This window comes from Serinus canaria, chromosome 5, assembly GCF_022539315.1.
Source record: "Serinus canaria isolate serCan28SL12 chromosome 5, serCan2020, whole genome shotgun sequence".
Taxonomy (NCBI): domain Eukaryota; kingdom Metazoa; phylum Chordata; class Aves; order Passeriformes; family Fringillidae; genus Serinus; species Serinus canaria.
Window position 1 is genome coordinate 47,149,622 of NC_066319.1, and position 20,968 is coordinate 47,170,589.

Below are 20,968 nucleotides of genomic sequence, written 5' to 3' on the forward strand. Positions count from 1 at the left end.
GCATGGTTTACATGTTTTACATGGTACCTTCTACACTACAGCCATCAAACCTTATTTAGGTAGTGCTGAGCTGGAGGCAGAGATGGCCAACAGGACTCTCTCACTGACAGGAACTGGGACTGCATCCTCATGCCAGCCTTAAGGAAGGCTCTCAGCACTCTTCATGCATTCCTTCATTAAAAGTACAGATTTGTTACATTTCCTTACAGGTTGTTTAGATTTAAAACAAGTGACAAAAAAGCTTTACAATATTTTTCATTTTTTCCTCTTATTTACTGCATGTAAGCAAAAATAAATTTGCAGAAGCAAAATAAATAGATTACTCTGAAATTCTGGTGTGGTTGATTTAACACTGACACTGAATAAAAATAATGAAAAACCTTGGATAGAAGAGTTCTTACCTGTTATTCCTAGGTATAATTACATGTCCTTTCGTAGTTGTAGAATTTTCAGCTTTGTCCTGAAAAAAAGATTTATCATGGAAACAATTTGTCAAATTATGTTGAATTATGCTTTCTGTGTAATTGTGGACATGTTTTTACAGGAGAAAGGAGTACTCTGATTTTTTCTGTAAGAATTCATGGGGGGGGGGGGCGGAAATTAATGTGATTTTTTTTTTGATCACTACTGAGTTCTATATTCTAGACTGAGGGACTGAATTGCAAGCCCTAAGTCTCAGTTTGAAAGAAGGGACATGCCTGTTTGTAATGAGCAGTGAGCTTCAGAATAGCTGGCGCAGGCATGGTAACTTTCTCTGTTTGGTTATTTGAGTTGCTTTGAAATGGGATAACCAAGGGAACTAAACATTTGCTCAGTATTACAGTAACAATAATCTTCCTAAGCCTTTGTAGCATTAATCTTTCTGAGCCTTTGTGACCTGAAAGAGGCCCAGCTTTGGTATGTTGTGACAAGGCTTTGTCAATGAGAAATTCACCTTCATGTGTAAGAGAGAGTCAGCTGTTAAACTCCTGGTAAACACAATTCCATTATCGACAGTGCAGAGTGAGCTCTTAGTAAAACTGTAAATGACAAATGAAACGTGTCTGCTTTATCCGCCTAGGGCTTCTTTAGATCAACAGTTCTTTAAATACCAGGAAGTTGTGAATTGAAGATACTAACCTGTATTAATAAGTTAAGGAATTATGTCATTTGCTTGCAGAACTCATGTCAGTACATGCATATTTTGTTATTTTATCAATAGTTTCCAAGGTATTTAAGCCAGTATGTCTGAGAGCCCAAGAGAACTTGAAGGGTTTGATGTCCTCATTATAGAACTTTATCTGGTAACAGATCCTGTTTTCCCCAGCTGTAAATTTACATTCCTGCAGATCAGTAGCCCAGGGATGGCAGTCTGGTCCCTACTGTGCAGTATGACATAATATATGTTATATGTCCTTTCAATTAATATTTTGATTTTTTTATAAAATATGGAAGAATTCTCCTAAGGACACCTAAGCCAGAGCATATTTTGACCAGTACCCCTAATTTTGGGATTCATGTAGCTGAGTTCAGCACCAGGAACAGTTGAATGTGCAGCAACTGATGTAGGCTTTCACTTAGTAATCAAATTCTTTGGTTTCTCTCTCTCTCTACTCTCTCTCTCTCTCTTTTTTTTTTTTTTTTTTTTTTGTCATCTCTTGCAGGAATGTCAGTATGTGCTTAATTACGGATTTTGATAGCTATTTCTGCTAACAAAGGAATGTCACTGTATTGTGATTTATATTAATACAGTGCGCTGTGCACCTGAAGAACATGCAGCTGCTGGCCAGTTGGGGACCTGATGCCTCCTGTGCTCTGCAGACTGTAAAATTTGCTCTTCTCTCATTTCTGTCATGCAGCCAGATGAGGCTTGTTGTGCTGGTCCTGAAGTGGCAAGGTAAAGCCTTGGTTCTGGGGCTTAAGGCCTTTGTTGTCATTTTCAGCAGTTCTGGAATACTGTTCTAGGACTGATAAGATCTTACAGCATAGCACCATGGAAAAAATAACTCTCTGTTGTTAAACCTCATTTGAAAATGCTACCTTTGCCTGTGCTACCTTTTTTTACTTTTTCTCTGTTCTTCCAACTTCACAAATGCATTTCTTACTTTTGTCAAGCATCATGCTCCTCCTTCAGAGAATGTGTTCATAAAACCAGGAGAATGAGATAATCTGTAAGCATGAGATTTAAGAGTACTGGCATGTTTAGTTCTAGTAGCAAAGACTTTTTCAAGTACAGATTTATCAAGATGAAGATTTTTCTGTGTGATTGAAGAATAGCAAAGACAACTCCATTTAATATGAGAGAAACATTTGGAATGGTTGCAAATGCAGTCAGATGCAGTAGATATTTCAGAATGTATCTTCAAGAGAAGAATGCTAAAGGGAGTTATGAAGATAACAGGAAATTAAGTAAAAGTCAGTATTGGTTAACCAAGAGGAAATGGGAAATCAGACCATGTCCCTTAAGAGGGTAACTGGTTTTCTGGGCAGAAAAATAAATTGCATGTAATTTTGGACAACATCAAAGTATTCTTCATAGGGGAAGAAGGAATAGGACAGAACTTCAAGGGGAATGAAGTTGGCTAAAGAGGAAGGGAAATGTATGTTTCTTTTGGGGGAGCACATTGGTGTGTATATTGATAGATTAACCTATCAGCTATATGGAGTTTGCTCGAGTTTCCTAAAGTCTTGTGGACTAATCTTATTTAATGAATAACTGCGATACAATGTTAAATTTGCTGATGACACACTTATTAATACAGAGGGGAATTATGATATCAAGGCCAATTGAAAGGATCTTGAGGACCAGTGTAATTGGATGAATGGTATTATCCAAAGTACAGCACTATTCAGCTAAAGCTAATACTGAGAATGTATACCATTAACATGGGACTTAATTAATTTTAGGTCACTGTAGATGAAAGGAGTAACTGACCACAATATTAACTGTGAGCTGCCAATGTAGTCTGTTTTGTAAACTAACTCCCTTTGTTCTTTGCAAAAGGCATTCTTTCCTAGATATTTTTTATTTTCAATACTATATTCTGATCACCTTAATTCAAGAGAGGTGAAGTCAAACTGCAGCAGGAGCCAAGGGAGCTGCTAGGGTGGGCAGGAGAATGAAGAGCCTGTTTTAGGAGTGAAAACTCAATTCTGAGTTTAGCTTTTTTGATCCAGGATTAGAGCAAATATGACTGCAGTCTTTACATACCAGGAAAGGAAGAATAAAGTAAAGGACACTAACACATGAAGAAACTTTGTAAACTCACCAACAGTAATTTTATGTAAGAAATCCTAAGTTTCTATGACAACTAATGAATAAATAACACTTGAAAACAAAAAGTTGTTTTAATATAATATTTGACATGAGTATGACAGTGTTCATGGTTGTCATAGCAAGGAACTGGACTCATCATCTTCTTTTTATGAATATAGCAGAGCCAGTTTTTGCAATAGAAAATAATTCATTTAAAATTTGTAAAGTAGCTGGGTATTAGGTCCTACTGTCAGGTAAAAAAAAATCATACAAATAGCACTTTCTGTTTTCTCTGTATTTATTCTATCTTTCTGCATGTGCTTTTAGCTACTTTTGGACAGAGGGCAGCAGATCAGACACTGCAGGAGCACATTCCTAGCTCTCAGAGAAAGACAGGGTGAGCACAATGACTGCAATCTTACAGATTTTATACCTTACATGAAAATAAATTTAAGGATCTTTTCTGTGTTCTTGTAAAATAATCTATTTGATTTTTTTAGATCTTTTTGGAGAGAACTAAGTTACAGGAAAGACTGTGGGAGACCAGGCTACAGATGAAAGCACATTGAACACGATCCAGTGCTTTTCCCTTTATAACCCATATATTTATATAGCTGTTACAATGAGATGACCGAAATGGCAAAAGAACAATCAAAATTTTTCTGCAAATGACAATAGTGAAATCAAGCAACAGTTTCTTAGCAACAAACTGGAAAATACACTAAATCATATCTTTTTCCTACTGAGGTTTGTGTGTGCAACATTCCAAGCATTGTTCTGAAGTAGATTCATATTTTTGAGCATATTTCTTTTATATTATTCTTGTTACAGGTTTGCCTTGACATAGAGATTTCCTGAAGAACCACTGTTCATGGCTACATTTTTACTTGGAGTACAAATCGAATAAAAACAACCCTGTTTTGTAAGGCTAAGGGATTAGATTGAACATCAAAATTGCATTTTTTAAGAGTCTGGTGGACTGTAAAAACCAATTCCAGTCAGAGGTCGCTCATTTGGAAATGGTGAGCAACAGCTGCTGCAGCTTTGGCTGTCTCTCAGTGGTGGTGAGCAGACAAAATTCTGAATTGAACTTCTGCACAGTTCAGGTGCTGAGTCCTGAGCAGAATTGTAATTACGCAGTGCATAACCTATGTTGTGTTCATTATGAAGTGGTATTTATTTTTCTTTGGACTATTAAATTAGGGAAAATGGGAAATGAAGAATGATTGTGGTTTTGTTTTGTTGTTTTTTTTCCCCCCCAACATAATTAAAAAATACTTTGCTGAATTTTTCCTTCTTATTTGGTTTGGCTATTGCAAGAGAAATTCTGACTCTTAATCAGGAGCACGCATGTTTTACCTGAAAGCATTTCTTGGCATGTCTTTCTGTATCTCCAAAACCAGTTCCTTCATTTTTCAGCTAATTCAGGCATTGCAATACATTCCGAGACCTCACAAGTTTTCAATTTCTCTGTGAATGGTTTAATTACAGGTAGATTCTTTTGGTACGTGTAACAGGTATGGTAAGAAACACAACTTTTTCAGAGAAGTTTCTGGAAGGCAGACACCTCACTGCTGGGTAGCAAAGGAGAACTGTGCATCTGTCCAACATGACAAATCACTTCACCCCAGAATCCTTAGGTAGAGTCAGAGTACCTGAAGGATCCTTCAGGTACAAAATCCTTCCACCTATGTTATCTTCCTTTTTTTTTTTTTTTTTTTTAATCTTCACCTGCATTGAATTTAGAGTTCATTGCTTTAGAAGGCATGAATAACACTCTCTCTCTTCTTCCACTAGGTATGAGTGCCACTTTCCCAGGTGCACTGCAGTTGTCTTCCTCAAGGAAGGATTATTTGAAATCAGCCTGGTACTGTCTTTCCAAGGTTACACAGCCCTTGAGTTAAAATGAAGGCTCCCGTTCAATCTGGGTTTCACTAAAGCAGCATGAAATAGCTCTTGATTCTAATACAATAGCTATGACAAGGCTGGAATGAAGCTGAGAGTAGAGTTTTATTTGAGAGAAGAGAGGAATGGAAAAGGGAGGAGCAGAAAGCAGCAGCAGTGGAAGGGAAGTCACTTGACTTTAATCACAGATGAGAATGAGAGACCACTTGCCTGCAGGTTTACTATCAGAGTGGATTCATTTTTATGTATGTGGTTTTGGAACAAAATATGCAAGCTTTATTTTTTCTGTCAAATGTATGGGTCAAAATGAGATTCCTTCTGTGTTCTTTATTCTAGTCCAGTACTATATTTATTGAAAAAAAATTTTTTTTTTAAATTCTACTTTTCACATTTCAAGGATATTTGTAGATATCTTTGACATACCTACACATTTTAAAGTTAATGGGAATCATATTTGCTCAGTGTTTCCTGGACTGAATTAGAAGGACAGTTTTTTAAAGGCAGTAAGGAAGAGATGTTTTTCTAAATGTTTACACATTTATAAAAATCTCTCTTCCTTAGTGGCTTACAAAGTTTGTGTAAAATATAACATGAGAAATCATCCTAATTGCATATTCAAACTCTGTATTCTTTAGGCTCTAAAATTTAATTCTGGAATTCCTTGTTTGAAAACTGCATTGACTTCCTAGTTCAAGGCATTCAGAAGAAAATACCTTTGATCTCAGAAGATCTCTATAATTCATGAGAGCTACTTGCAAGGTGAAATAACCACAGATTGGCCGTGAAAGAACTTGCAAAAGGATTTTCCTAACTAACTGTGTTTGGGATTTCAGTATGTTTTCCTAATACTTATCACTGGAAGAAGCCTGCATGCCAGGATTTTATATTTGAGAAGGGAACATTGTCTAAAACTCTTTTTTAATTTCCTCTCATAGAGCTAGTTCCTTACCCACTCCAAGAGGCCTTAGGTTCAGTTACAGCTATTTATTGTATTTTCTGTCTAATGATGCTCCCTGGTTAAAAAGATTTTGCAAAGGAGATGTTCAAAAAACTGTTTCTCATTTTAATTCATCATCATGCCTTGAAAATTCCAAATGGTTTGCTATTACATAACACTTTAATTACTTATATGTATATTGGATTAGATTTTTCTGCTAATAATTCTGTTGTACATTTAAAATTAATGAAGATCCTGTAATTTTTTTTAATGTTTTACTGGTTTATCCAAGCACAGGATTTGGCCTAACTGGTAGACAGAGAAGTAACACATAGGGGAAAATGTTTATTTTTTGCTAGATAAAAGCTGAGGTGCTTGCCAGTCACAGAATAAAAATTAATAAAATTCTGGGCAATATACCACATAGTATCATATAATATTTACAATTTCTAGAATTACCTCTAATCTTTTATCAACAAAACTTTCTTGGTCACGTGGGCATTTCACAAGGATAAAAAACATCGCACTCCCTCAAATAAGCTCTTGTGAAATATTTACAGGTTTTTAAATTCCTGGTCTGAGTGTGACTGATGTGTTTATATAACCATTGCAAAGGCCACCGTCTAGAGGTCTGGTGAATTATTTATGTCAATAAATGCTGAGTCTAACTGTATGATGTTTCTTGTCCTGTATGCATTTTGCATCACTAACCCACCCCAAAAGAAGCTCTCTTACTAAGTTTTTAAAGATTATCCATGCTTATTTGTATATGAATCAGAGGTAATTAGCGTACTTTTATTTTGAAAAAAAGTACTCTCCCTTCAACCCCCAAGGCAATCCACATTTGTGAGCCAAAATGGTAAAGGCATCCAAGGCCTAACTGCATACATCAGGAAAACTATCTGTAAGGAAATCTGTGCTGCTGCTGTGAGTGTGAGTGGTGTGTAACCTGCGTCTAGAATGCAAAACGTGAAGAATAAGAATTTATGAAGGGTGTAAGTGATGTCTTCATCGGAGTTTCAGTTTCCTGCCAAAAAAGTAGTTTTGTTTTTTTTTTTTTTTTTAGCATTATATAAAAGCGTTCACTGAGGGAGGGACCTGGTGTGGAGTTTTCATTAAGAACAGCACTTGTTTTCAGTTTCCCCGGTGTAATTTGATTTGACAGAGCTGTGAGACGGGCGATACTGGTGGGGGTCCCAGCGCCGCCGGTGGGGAAGGCGGCGCCTCCCAGGGCAGGGGTCGAGGAGCAGCGGCCGCGGCGCTGCCGCCGTGCGAGGGGAAGCCCCCGAGGCCGCAGCGGGGCCGGGGGTGAGGGGGCCGCGCCTCCGCGCGTTCCGCCGCTGCCGCGCCCGGCGCTGCCCCTGCCCCTGCTGCCCGCGGAGGCCGCGGTAGCGCCGCGTTGCCGCGGAGACCGGCCCGGGGGGTCCGAGGCTGCCCCGGCCGGGGGCTGTGGCTCTCACCCGGGGAAGGAGCCGAGGGGCTGCGCCGCGGGACGGGGGCGGGGAGCGTCACTGCACCACAGCGACCGTCCCTCCTCCCGGGGCGGGCGGGGAGGCGGCACCCGGGCACCGCGGCGGGGCTCTCTCGCTCCGCTCCGTTCCGCGCCCTGCCCTGCCCTCCTGCCCCGCCGCTGAGGAGAGAGCCCGCGGCCGAGGGCTCCGCCCGGCCCTTCTGGCGCCCGGGGGCACCCCGGTCCCCGCGCCCTCGCTGCGGACGGGGGTGGCCAGCGACGAGGGCAAACTTGGCTCGAAACTCCCGCCCGCCGAGGCACCTGCGGCTGCAGCGGGCTCTCGGGGCTGCGGGCGCCGGCCCCGCCGCCTGCCCGCCCGGGCGGAGCGGAAAGTTTGCCGGCAGGAGGCCGGGCGGGGGTGGCGGCCGGCGGCGCTGCCGCAGTGTGCGCGCCGAGCCGCGGCTGCTGCCGGCCGCGGGAGCGCCCCGGGGCTTCGCTCCTGCCGCCCTCGCTGCGATGTGAGGCTCGGGGACGGCGTCGGCTGCCGAAGGCTTTAGTTGTTACATGCGCCCAATAATCTTCTCCAAAATGGATTTTAGTCATAGCAGTCTTTTTGGATACATAGAAGACCTGCAGGAATTAACTATTATAGAGAGGCCAGTACGCAGGAGCTTGAAGGTATATACCTCGAAAAAGAACGATGCTTTAAAATCCATTTTAAATTGGGTCTGTTTCAATTATGCACAAATAGGTGAATAGACCGCTTTTCTTGGCGTTTGTTTGGGTTTGTTTGTTTGTTTTTTGGTTTTTTTTTTTTTTTCTTTTTTTACAGCACCAGGATATGGAACATTGTTGACAGTCATTTTAGAATAAACAGTCTCGAATTCTATAGAGCAGGGATTTGATGTTTTCAGTCAGCATGAGAATATTAAGATGGGTACAAATAAACTAGCTTGGGTCTTTAGATTAAATTATATGCCACTTGTTTAATAGTGATAGTGTCTGACTTGAAACTGTACTTCCCTGATGTTCTATCTTTTCCTGGTGAAAGATTTATTTGATTGAATTTGAAATGTTGGCTAGAGGTTTCATGAATAAATTCAAATTACTCATGAAGTTATCCCTGTATGTGTGGGGAGAAACGGGTTGTTTTAAAATTAAAACAGTGAAGTAGTCAGGCATTGTAAACTCATAATCTCTATTTCACACTTGACAGACCCCAGAAGAAATAGAAAGATTGACAGTTGATGAAGAACTCAGTGATATTGAAAGGGCTGTTTATCTACTCAGGTATTTTCTAAAATTTTGCTGTGAAACATTGCTGACCATTGTGTTTACATACAGATTTTTTAGTGTTTTATTCTTCACTCCTTTAATTTTCTGTCTATTAGTAATTATTTTACCTTCAACTATATTAAGCATATAGGCAAGATGAAAATAGGTACTGTAATTTACAAAAAAATCACCCTATAATGCGGTGTCTTTATACATCTGTAAGAATTTCTGAGCTTTTAGTATGTTCCTCACCAGCACAGAGTTGTACTTAATCATCCTTTCCCCTGCAGTTGATTTTGCAAGATTCCCTGAGTGTCAGTGTTATTAATACACATAATTCAGGGAGTTCATACTCACTCCAAGCAAATATTCACTCATGGGCAGTTAACACAGGCTGGTAACAGAGCTTTTCTAGCATCTTGTGTGCGTTTGGACTTTCAGAAGAGAAAACTTGAGACATTAGTTCTGTAGTCCTTAGAAATTACTGTAGAAAATACTGTGTTAATACTTCCCTCTCTTCTAGTTTTCATCATTTACTTTCGTCTTCTTGTTGAAAGTATTTATTTGTAGCTAGCTGAATAACTTAAATTTGGTAGTTTAAAGTATGGGTCTTTCAACTACCGTGTAAGTCATCTTTGAGAGTACAAATGTTCTTGTGGGATTTTGAGTTGAATATGCATTTTTAAACAATACCTAGTAATTGGAGAACCAGCTGCAGCTCCCTCTCAGTTTGCTTATTCTGCTATTTTAAGTGCTTTTCTAGTCTATGCCTGTGCTCAGTATTTAGAGTAGATATTCTTGGTGATACAGTTTTCTCTTTTTGGGGTGCATGGCAGCACTTATTTGTAAGTTATCATTTTTGTCCACTGATACTGCTTTTGATACTGACTACTGAAATTTATTAAATAGAGGCTTTTAAAACTTGCTTTGCTCTTAGATGCTGTAATCAAAGCAGTCTGTTGGCTGCAGGGAAATTCAGAGGAAACAGTTTGCATGTGGTACATATCAGTGGAAGGATGTATATCCATTCTGGGTTTTACCTCTCAACAACCAGCATAGATGATTTTTTTTTTTTTCCAGTGTGGTAGCAAATTTCTTTGCTCCTTTTCCACTTAAAAATCATATGTCCAGCATATATGTCCTAAGTAGATCGTTGCCTTTTTAAATGGCAAAAGGCTCCACATCATGTCTTCCATCTTATCAATTGCTTTTCAACCTGGCCTTGACCCTCTCCTGACATCTTTATCTGATTTTCTCTACTCAAGCAGCTGTTTGAGACATAACATTTTTTTTCTTTTAATGAAAAATTCATTTTTCTTTTAATGAAGAATTCATAAAATTTCATTTTATGAATGCATTGTTCTCATTGCTCAAAGGTACCTTCAACTCTGCTTGCTTTCTGTAAGCTAGTCTTGCTGTGCATGTATGTTAATAGAGTCATCCAGTGGAATCTGTTGCTGTTGAATAGCATGTTCCTGTTATTGTACTGAGTGGAGTAAAAGCAGAGCTGAAAAGCTGCCTAGTAGTAACCTAGTAGTAACCTAGTAGTACCTTTTATATAATGTACAAGAGTATGTACTTCTGGCTTGTCAGGAATTTTCCCTCTGTTTTAATACAGTATACCTGCCTGTTGCTGTTTGATAGTAATGTCAGTCCAGTCTTCCTGTGCCTCATTTTCTCACACAGATGCATTATTCACTGTCCTTTAGGTTGTTCCCTACGTGGGACTAACCTTGATCTTATCCAAAAAGCCTCTGCCTTTTCTGAAAATCTGTCTATAGAAATAGCTTTGCTGAGGTTATCAAATTGTTAATGACACCTCTGTTGTATCCCATTTGGAAAGGATGGTGTTATCTCCATATACATTAAAAATATACAAGAACAATAATAGAAAGCAGATCTCTCATCTTAAATATCTACAGGTAGCATCAAAATACTACTTTTGTCACAATGTTTTTTGTATTGTCATTTACTTATTGCACCCTAATCTGCAAGTTGTAGATTTTAAATTTACTGAGGTGAGTATGTTCTTCAGTGTTGCTTGTACAGTGCAATGGAGCTGATTAATAATGGGTAAAACCTTTGTATGCTGCAGCGAAGCTAATGATTGCTAGTGATTTTCTGAAGAAGTTCAGAAAGAGTCTTCATGTTTTAAAGGCTTTTATTCTGAACAAAAAAACCACTTTCTTCTCTTTTCACATCCTTTCCTTCTAAAACCTGCCCCCAAACTTCTCCCCACTCTTGAACTTGGATTTGCTTGTATGCAAAGTTGTATGTTTGCTAGATACTTGTTTTTAGAAGCTATCTGCTCCTCAAGTCTTTTACTGTAGTAGTCTGAAAATGGGTACATTGAGATCCAATCTGGAGAGGATAGATTTTCTTTTTTTCCCCTAGTGACTGATTCTTGCTTACTCTATATATGAGAAGGTATTATTTTTACAACTCTCAGAGTTTCATCAGTTACTTTTCTCTTTTCACTTCTTGTGTTCTTTGCTTCTCATTTGCCACTAGTACCATACAGTTTCTGGTGTGGACTTTTACTTGATACTGTAAAGTTAATTTCATTGCTCATCCTGGATGTGTTGTAACCATCTAATGATTATTTTGTAGTGTGTCTAGCCATGATGTTTGGTCAGAGGTTTTGTAAATTTCTGTTCATTGTGTTCTCTTAAGTATGCGGTAATTATATACCTACAAATGTTTTTAGCATGTGGTGAGTATGTAGACAGATTGATCTTGTGTGAGATCTCAGTTCCATAGAGACATGATTTCATTGTAAAGAAATCATGTCTCTATTGTTGCCTATCATAATTTGGTTTCACATTCTAAAGTGATAATTGTAATTTTGATAATCCTGAAAAGTTAATCTCTCTCTCATTATTATTTCTAGTGAATGTCTTTGCTTTCAGCCTCCCCTTTTCTGCTAGTACTGTTTTTCAGATAACTATGTAATGAGGTGGATTGGTAAGAAAATCTACTAAAGCTGGTAATTTGTAGTTGCATTGATTTTCAGATAAATCAACTCTTTGATTTGCTACATCATGTGGGTATAGGCACAGTTCTGCAAGCAAAAGGAGAGGCTGTAGTAGCTCTCCTGGTGGCTAGGGTTACTTTAATATGGCTTGAGAATAAGTGAACTTCTGCTTTAAATCACTGATGCCCAGAATACTCAGTTTTAATTAGGTAACATTCTGCAATTAGACTGAGCATGTTCTAATTTAATAAGAATGTAGAAAAAAAGTGCACTGTAATTTATTTTAATCTCATTTAACCTTGATTCTGGTAGAGGAACTGGGCTTCCTTAGACCAGACTGTCAGGGATGTTTGTGAACTTCTCATTGAAACCAATGGGTTTAGGGACTTAGAGAGGGAGAGGCATTTGAGGGTCTCAGATCTATGTTTTAGAGCTTCAGCTTGTGCATTTGGTGGTTTCTGGAGCCTCTAACAGGAATCACTGAAGAGTTGTATTCTGTCTGTACTTTGCATGATGCTGGCCCAACAGAAGAACAAAGACAGCAAAATAGCTGTGCATCTCAACCAAGTCAGTGTCAAGATTGATGGCTTATCATAAAACCATCAGCAGATTAAGAGAAGCTGCTGGAACACACTGAAGCAACTGAATAGTTTGCATTCCACCTCAGGGCATCGTAACCTCTACCAGGACAGTGGCAATAAGCAGCTCAGGGACAATAATTTTTGTTCCTGCTGTGAATTTTTGCTTGTAATTAGTTTTTCCATGTTTTCTGGTGCTTGATTGGTGTTATTACTTATATTAATTTGTCTTACTGTAGCTCACTCTTTTATGTATACAGTCCAAAGTAAGTATTCTTTGCCTGATGAGAATCTCGTTTTGGATGCTTACTGGCATATGCACTGCAGGGTGGTTTTTTTCTGACGACTTTTCTGATAGATTTCCCTAGGGCTTTTGTTGTGTGTACAAAATACAAAATATGATTTTGTATTCAGCTACTTTTTTTGTTTTTTTAATTTGTGCCTGTTTAGTGTTAAAGCTTCCAGACCTTGACATTTGTGTCTTACTCAAAATAACACAGTAACAATGAGTTATCAAGGTGAAAGATTGAATTATTCACCCTTTTAGGAACAAAACCATTGTTTTTGGAGAGATCCTATCTATCAGTGTAGAAAACAACACAATCCCTTTCTGAAACATTTAACACAGTTTTTGAAGACACAATAGATACTCTGTCTAGACTGGAAAGAATTCAATGCCTCTAAAGTTATGGTGACTTAAAAAGGCCACAGCAACAAGAAGAAAAGTTGTACTTTATTGTACAAGCTATCCTTGATTAGCTAGAGCATTCTCAAATTCTAAAGATATTTTAATGCATTATATATTGTTGATTTTGAATGTCAAAACCACTACTGTTTAAAACCTTGTGGTTTTTTTTTTTTTTTTTTTGGTCTGGTTTTCAGTGATGGTGTTAATTTTGGAAAATTTAATTTTTCTGTAGGTTCAGTCAAATCACTTTAAAATAATTTGATTTTAAATGAAAGCTTTCATTTACATGTAACTTTAGGAGCTGATTTTCTGCATTGAATCAACTTTTTTGGTGTGTGTTACATAATCATGAAAACTGACTACTGTATTCCAGTTATACAGTTTATGGTTCTAATGGTATGTTAAATGATCCAGCTGTAATGCTCAGCATATTGGAAAATAGTTCTTCCATCTGTCCTGTCAAGCTGTAAATATCAATGTAAAAAGTATTTCTTCATTTTACCCATCCTTTGTTTTTCAAAATGCAACTTTAGTTTTATAAAAGTTTCATTCTGATTCCCTTAGTTGGACAGATGAACAATTTGTTTGACCTTAAATATGTTATTCAAATAAACTAATGAGTATAAAATTGATTCTTTCACCTTAAAGTAAAAGGTGTACCTGTAGACTCCTAAAGTGTTGCTAAGTCACATACTTCTACTTAAATTTAGATTGGTGCAAATACTTCTGTTAATCATATTTACTGAGTTGAAACTGCAGCTGAGGAGCCAGCTGTGAATATACAGAGCAGAGTTAATGTAGTGCATTGAGAAACATTAAAAAAAAGAGAGAGAAAAGTTTCAGTTTTCTTTCTCAGGCTACAGTGCAGGAAGATGGCAGTGCAAGTCCTCTCCCTGTTCTAGTGTTTGAACTATCTTTGCCCTTTTGTCTGCACAGCACACTGGGGGCTTTACCTGAGGCAAATCCTGAAAATGATGGTTAGCTTTAAAACTGATCAACTGTGTGGTCCAGGGCTTTGTATACTTTAAAGAAGACCTGTGCCAGCACAAAGGAATTGGATAGCAGCATGGGAACAATGCTTCAGAGGGGGTGAAATGCCTGAAACTTTGACTGGCTTATGAAGTTTTGGTGTCTTGTTTCACAGTCAAGTTAATCTGAAAGAAGCCTTCCTGGTATCAGAGAGGAGCTCACCTCTCCTTTCTTATGTGACTGCATGGTACTGATAAGTTTTGTGTTCCAGCGCTGGTGCTGTTGCAGCCATGCAATCTCACAGTCAGATCAGGGAATACATTCTAATTCTAACAAAATTTTCAGACGCTTGCTTCCAATGAAGTGTGGAACAAAACGCAACTGCTCGTGCTGCTGTAAGTGGGAGCGTAAACAAGAACTCACAGCTGGTAGATGGCTCTCCTGTCAATAGCAAACCAGATTTAGTTCTTGTTACTCTAATTTTGAATGTATACTTTGAATCTGTGAAGTTAAGTACTGGTTGAAATGAGCAGCGGATAGAAAGTATCAGCTGTTGTTTGTATAACAAGGCTTTTGACATAAAATGGACTTAAAGAATCATTAAAATTGGAAAAGACCTCTAAGGTCATTGAGTCCAACCTTTGAATAAACACCACCATGTTAAATAAACTGTAGCACTAAGTGCCATGCCCAGTCATTTTTTGAACGCTTCCAGGGATGGAGGATCTCCCACTGCTCTGAGCAGCCTTAACTAAGGAAAGTTCTTCCTGATCCTCAGCTTGAATGTCCCCTGACACAGCTTGAGGCCATTTCCTCTCATCCTGCCACTTTTTGCCTGAGAGAAGAGTCTGATCCCCACCTGGCTCCAAACCCCTTTCAGGTGGCTGTGGAGGGTAATAAGGTCACCCCTGAGCCTTCTCTTCTCCAGGCTAAATGCCCCCAGCTCCCTCAGCTGCTCTTCACAGGTCTTGTCTTCTGGACCCTTCTCCAGCTCTGGTGCCCTCAATGCTCCAGCCCCTCAATGTCTTTTTTTGTCCTGAGGGGCCCAGAACTGAACACAACATTCAGGGTGTGGTCTCCCCTTTGCTGAATACAGGGAGACAATCCTTGCCCTGCTCCTGCTGGCCACACCATTGCTAACACAGGCCAGGATGCCATTGGCCTTTTTGGCCACCTGGGCCCTGCTGGGTTGTGTTCAGCCACTGTCAACCTGCAGTCCCAGGTCCTTTTCCACCAGGCAGCTTTCCAGCCATTCTGCCTCCAGCCTGTAGTGCTGTGTGGGGTTGTTGTGACCCCAGTGCAGAACCTGACCTTCCCTTGGACTTGTTGAACTTCATACCACTAGCCTCAGCCCATGGATCCAGCTTGTCCAGATCTACCTGCAGAACCTTCTTACCTTTCAGCATAGTGACATTCCTACCAAACTTGGTGAAATCTGCAAACTGACCAAGGGTGGCCTTGATCCCCTTGTCCAGACCATTGATGACGTTATCAAACAGGGTTGTCACCAACACTAAGCCCTGGGGAACACCACTAGTGACCGTCTGCCAACTGCATGTAGCAGCATTCACCACCCCTCTCTGCATCCAGCCTTCCAGACAGTTTCTCACCCAGCCAACAGCACACCCATCCGAATGGTAAGCTGTCAGCTTCTCCAGAAAGATGTGGGAAACAGTGCCAAGGGCTTTGCTGAAGTCCTTGTAGCCCATAGCCATACCCTACACCCCCCCTACATGGTTCACCTGGTCATGAAATGGAGATCAGCTCTGCCTGAGATTTGGAAGTCTGCCTGAGCTGTGATGTGTGAGACCAGGTAGCTCTTCCTTATGTGTTGTCAGATTCTTCTCTGGAGATGTCAATTATGTTTGTGTTTTAGAGCATCTTTGCTCGTGGCATAATAAGGAAAAACTAGATGCATTTTTGAATATCAAACACAGTTGAAAAATCTTTGGGTTTTCTTAACTTCTAAAAATTGTTCTGTTGTCCTAGGAAAACCTTATCATCTTCTCCTAGAAATGTTTGACATAGGAATATCCAGCAACATATTTCCCATATTTCTTTCTTTCTACATGATGGATCCCATACATAAATAGCCTGCTGCCTGGCAGGAGGGTGAGTTTCTTTTGATTTGTTCGGATGAGCAGTGGCATTTAATAAATAGGTTTAACAGTTGCACAGTTCATTTTAGATGTCACATAATTAATGTATAAATATTAAATTCTTCTTTATATCACCTTCCTTAGAAAGTTACAAGTGTTTATAAAAACATTTTGTGCACATAAGGAGCTTTTGTCCTCATGCTTGCTCAATAATACTAATTAAATTTTATAATTATTTGGCAAGAGATGATAATATTGGACTAGTTTTTGTCAGGTCCTGGAAATGCATCTATGAAGATGTAGATGGGAAAATAAAATACTTTGTGTTAGAATACATCAAAGGTACAGACTCTTCAAAGAGTAGATCAAGCTGTCCATTTTTGGCTACTCTGAATATGCTTTCATATGATAGTACCCTGTAAAATAATGACTGTTGTGTGCTAGTGACTGAAACACAAATCTCTAGTCAGTTTTTATAGAATCATTGAATGGCTGGGGTCAGAAGGGATCAAAGGTCATCTAATTCCAACCCCCTGCCATGGACAGAGACACCTTCAGCTAGGCCACTTTGCTCAAGGCCCCATGCAACATGGCTATAGATGCTTCCAGGGTTGGGAACTCCGGGCAATCTCTTCCAGTGCCTCTCCACCCTCACAGTCAAGAATTTCTTCCTAATCCTCAATTTAACCCTACTCTCTGTTTGAAGCTAACTCTGTTTGTCCTATCACTACATGCCCTTGTAAGAAGTCTTTTTTCAGCTTTCCTGTTGGACCCTTTAAAGTACTGTAAGGCTTCTGTAAGAGGCTGCTCTCTCCTCCAGGCTGAACAACCCCAATTCTCTCAGCCTTTCCTCACAGGAGGGGTGCTCTATCCCTTTAGTTGTCTTTGTGACCCTCCTCTGGACAGGGTCTTTTTTACCCTTCTTCTTCAAACACGTTGTTTCCTTTCTCTGCTGAGGAAACCTGACCCAGCACTCCAGGTTGGGTCTCATGAGAGCAGGGTAGAGGGGCAGTCATGTTACCTTGCTGGCCATGCTGCTTTGGATGCAGCCCAGGAGACTATTGGCTTTCTGGGCTATTGCACAGTGCAATAGTAGCCAGCTCACATCCATCCTCTCTCCCACAAACACCTCCAAATCTTTCCCAGCAGGGCTGCTCTGATCTGTTCATCCCCTGGCTTGCTTTGATACCAGGGTTTGCCCTGACCCAGGTGCAGCACCTTGCACTTGGTCTTGTTAAACTTCATGGTGTTCTAGCAAAGCTCAGCTTGGTGTTGGTGGCAGACTTGCTTTGGCAACGCTCAATCCTTTTGTCTGTACCATTAATGAAGATACTGAATGACACTGGTCCCTTTATGGACCTCTCAGGGGCACCACTCATCACTGATGTCCGACAGACTCTGAGCCAATGACTACCATCCTCTAAATGAGAATATCCCACTGATTCCTTATTTACTGAACATGTCTTTCTTGCAAAAGGAAAACATGGTTTTTTTCCTTCTGGTGTTTTGAGGACTGCTTTGTGGTAGGCATGGAAGCCCTTCACATGTCATGATGTGATGCTCCTCTGGCCCTGCACTCTGATTCCATATCTTGCCAGCACAAATAAGCAGCAGCAGTTAGTACTGATTCAGCCACTCCTTCCCTAAAAGCAGGTTAGTAGTATGCACCCCTACTTGTCCCAAAACATCTGAGTACTCTGAGACTCTTCAGAAGAGTGACTCTTAGTGCTGCTATGCTGATACACCCTGTATTTTTGCATTCAGGGCTGTTTAAAAGCTTTTCTGAATCTCTGCAAAGCAAGATGATAGAACTCCACTATATATTGGTTCATATTGCTACACCGTAAGCTTTATGTGAAGTTTTACTGAGGTGAAATTCTGATTATAAATTTAGGTCTTCAGGAATTAGGACTGCAGTCTTGGGCACATCATATCTGGCAGATATGCTGTGACAGAAGAATTTGGAATGAGACAAGAAATAGCTTTGTTGAGATTTAAAATTAATCCTGCTCTCTGGGGTAAACTTGTATAATAGTTCATTTAGTTAATTTTAGAGTTAACTTTAATAATACTAAAGTTTTCTTCCTTGTTCCACCAGCTGATACTCTAAATGCCAACACTAAGTTACCCTGGATTTTGTCAAGCCTTGGAGCCCAAAGCTTTATGTCACAGGAAACAAAACCAGGATCATTTAATCACTTAGAATTTTTTTCCACTGTGGAAACAGAATGGGAGTGTAGACAGTCTTTGAGATGAAGCAACTCAAAGAGGTCTACATTATTCATTGAGAAGTTCTCCAATGTTGGTTGGAGCATCTTATTTAATCTTTTAGGGGCAGTTTTTTGTATAAGAGAAGTTCTCTTTAGTTCTTGAGGACAAATAGAAAAGGAAATTGAAGTGATTTCTATAGCAAAGACTTCCATTGACATAGTCTGGCAAAACCAGTATTACAGCTAAAGAACCAACTGTTTTCATTATACACAATTATAGGAGTTTGTACCTGAATAAGAAGGTCACTTCAGATTCAAAAACTGAGGCCAGAACGGGCATCTCTAGCCAAAGACAGTTATGTCCTCAGGCAAAGATTTTTTAAAAAACACCAGTAATACAAAAGCACATTGGTGGGAATTGTTCATAACTGAGTTTTTCTTGAAATTCACCCTTTGAGAATTGACATGTCACTGGCATTCTTACATCTTGATTCTCCTCTCCTTCCCCCCAGTGTATCTTTACCTTCCTGGATCAGATTGTGGATGTGTCTTTGCAGTCTGAATAATAACAGTATCCTTTGCAGGCTTTGAAAAGCAAACTTTGACAAGATGGAATCTTTGCCTTTGAATGCTTATTCCCTATTGCCTATCCACCCTTATATATGGAAGAAAAATGTCTTTCTGGTGAAAGCGGGATAATTAAACAGAATGAAGAAAGGGATAAAGAACCACTTGAAAATTTTTGCTAGATCTCCTGGTTATATCTGTCTGAGGCTTTTTTTGATGCTGCCTGATACTTTTACACAAGCCGAAGGTACCAGATGTTTCACATCCATGCTATTATTTGAATGGGCTCTTGATGATGCAGGTATTCTTATTTAAATTATTCTATTCAGCTTCTTTTACATTCAAATAAATGTTTCTGCATGTTTCTCTTTGCAAAACATTACCTTCTGAGGGGTTAATGTTAAGAAATAAAAATATCAGGCTTGGGATAGGTCCCTGTATCTTGGTAGCAGTTGTTCTAGCAGCAGTTTTGTTTATTCCATGTTATGTGACTGTGGGTTGTGAGAATGTGTACAACTCTCATGTACAGTGCAGCTGAGTCATTCCTTGTCAGTCATATCAATTCAGAGCAGGACCAAGGGTAATTAATTGCTCTGTTTTGCTGAACTCATTAGCTGTTGTTGGAAAGGTCTTGCCCATCTATCCCTTATGTGTTACCTTTCCTAAGAGGCTACACATAGGCAGTCCTTCTTAGTAATTGCATAATTCCAAAATTGCAGCTGCTTTGTTTACAGAAACGTGTGAATTTAGCCTCAGTGTTTCTATGTAATGCTTACTTTCACATTCTTCTGCTTGTTCTTGAATTTACTCTAAGAAAGTCAGGTGTAGGCAGTGTGTGAGCAGGGATAGATGAACTGGCATGAATGGAATTGCATCATTTTAAGTGTGTGTGAGTCCAAGCTGAGTATAGTAATAGAGGTTGTTGCAAGACTTCAGATATTCAGATTTTTTTAAAAACTGACAAAGTTTGTAAGATTCTATAAATGAAGGTGACCCACATTGCTAAGTCAATATGATGTGTAGTGGTGAAGAAAGGCTGCAGTCTCAAAGAGCATAATCCTATATTCTTTCTAATAGGGAAAAAAGTAATTTATGTGTTCTTCTTGTCCTTACCCATTTTTCAAGAATCATCCAGTTTAAGAGAACACTTCTATCTTTGGAAATAGACCAATACAGGATGTTTTCCTATGACATTTTTCTCATGAGTTTTTAGAGTTAAATCTCTTATTTGATTGTTGGGGAAAAAAAAAAAAGAATTTTTTTCTGTCCCCAGTCTATCTTAAATCAGAATTATAGAGTTTTTATTTTAGTTTTATAAATGGCAAAGCAGTGCAACTTTAAGTAAAATTGCATAAGTTTCCACAGGGTTTTATGTGATAGTCTAAGAGAAAAGGTATAAACAGAAAATCTTGGAGGACTTTTGTTTATTGGAGTAGCTTTGTGTCCAAATTGTCAATTATGCCTCTAGTAAAAATACAACATTTTTTGAAGTAAAACCAGTAAATTAATTTAGGTAGGTATCAATTTGCTTCTCTCTTTCCACCCCTGCTGCCTCCCCATGGCTATTGTTGAACAACAAAAAACAGCATTAAGCACTGCAGCCATCAGTTTATACTACAATTAAATAAAGGTTGTTCAAAGCTGCTTGTTTAATTCCAAAGCATTTCTCTTTCCCAGTTGGAGTAGACCAGGAAAGATGGATTCCAGGTGGATCAAAGCATTTGATAACACAATTGATATTAACAGAGCTGCACAGCAGAAGTGATGTTGCACTCAACAATACCATTTCATTTTGCTTGCAGTAGTTTATGCCTATAAAATGGGATGATTTACTGTTTGTCCATGCTGCATGAGAAGTGCAGCTGACCAGCTTTAGATTTTCTAAAGTGTATATACTGGCTTTTTTTTCTCCTCCTCCTTAGTGAAATTGCTTGGTAACTTCTGTTGCCAAGCATGTATTGAGAAGGCTCAACTAGGGACAGAAGGAAAATGCTTTAAACATGCTAATAGTATTTTTGTTGCAAATAGGGGTTGATTGTATTGTTTCTAGCAGAATAAACATATGTGAAAAAGAAATGTGA

General features: G+C 39.2%; 1 protein-coding gene across 3 annotated transcripts in view; it reads left to right on the forward strand.

Moving 5' to 3' along the window:
- The first annotated feature begins 8,020 nt into the window (after nucleotides 1–8,020).
- The window catches only part of PPP4R4 (protein phosphatase 4 regulatory subunit 4), a 58,958-nt gene continuing 46,010 nt past the window's right edge, over nucleotides 8,021–20,968 (forward strand). For all 3 annotated transcript variants that reach the window (XR_007777806.1, XM_009101784.4, XM_018907270.3), the window contains exons 1-2: nucleotides 8,021–8,205; nucleotides 8,744–8,817. Coding sequence is in view for 2 of the 3 variants with exons in the window: in XM_009101784.4 (XP_009100032.1) it covers nucleotides 8,092–8,205; nucleotides 8,744–8,817 (188 nt within the window). In the remaining variant the exon portion in view is untranslated. The remainder of the gene's footprint in view (nucleotides 8,206–8,743; nucleotides 8,818–20,968) is intronic.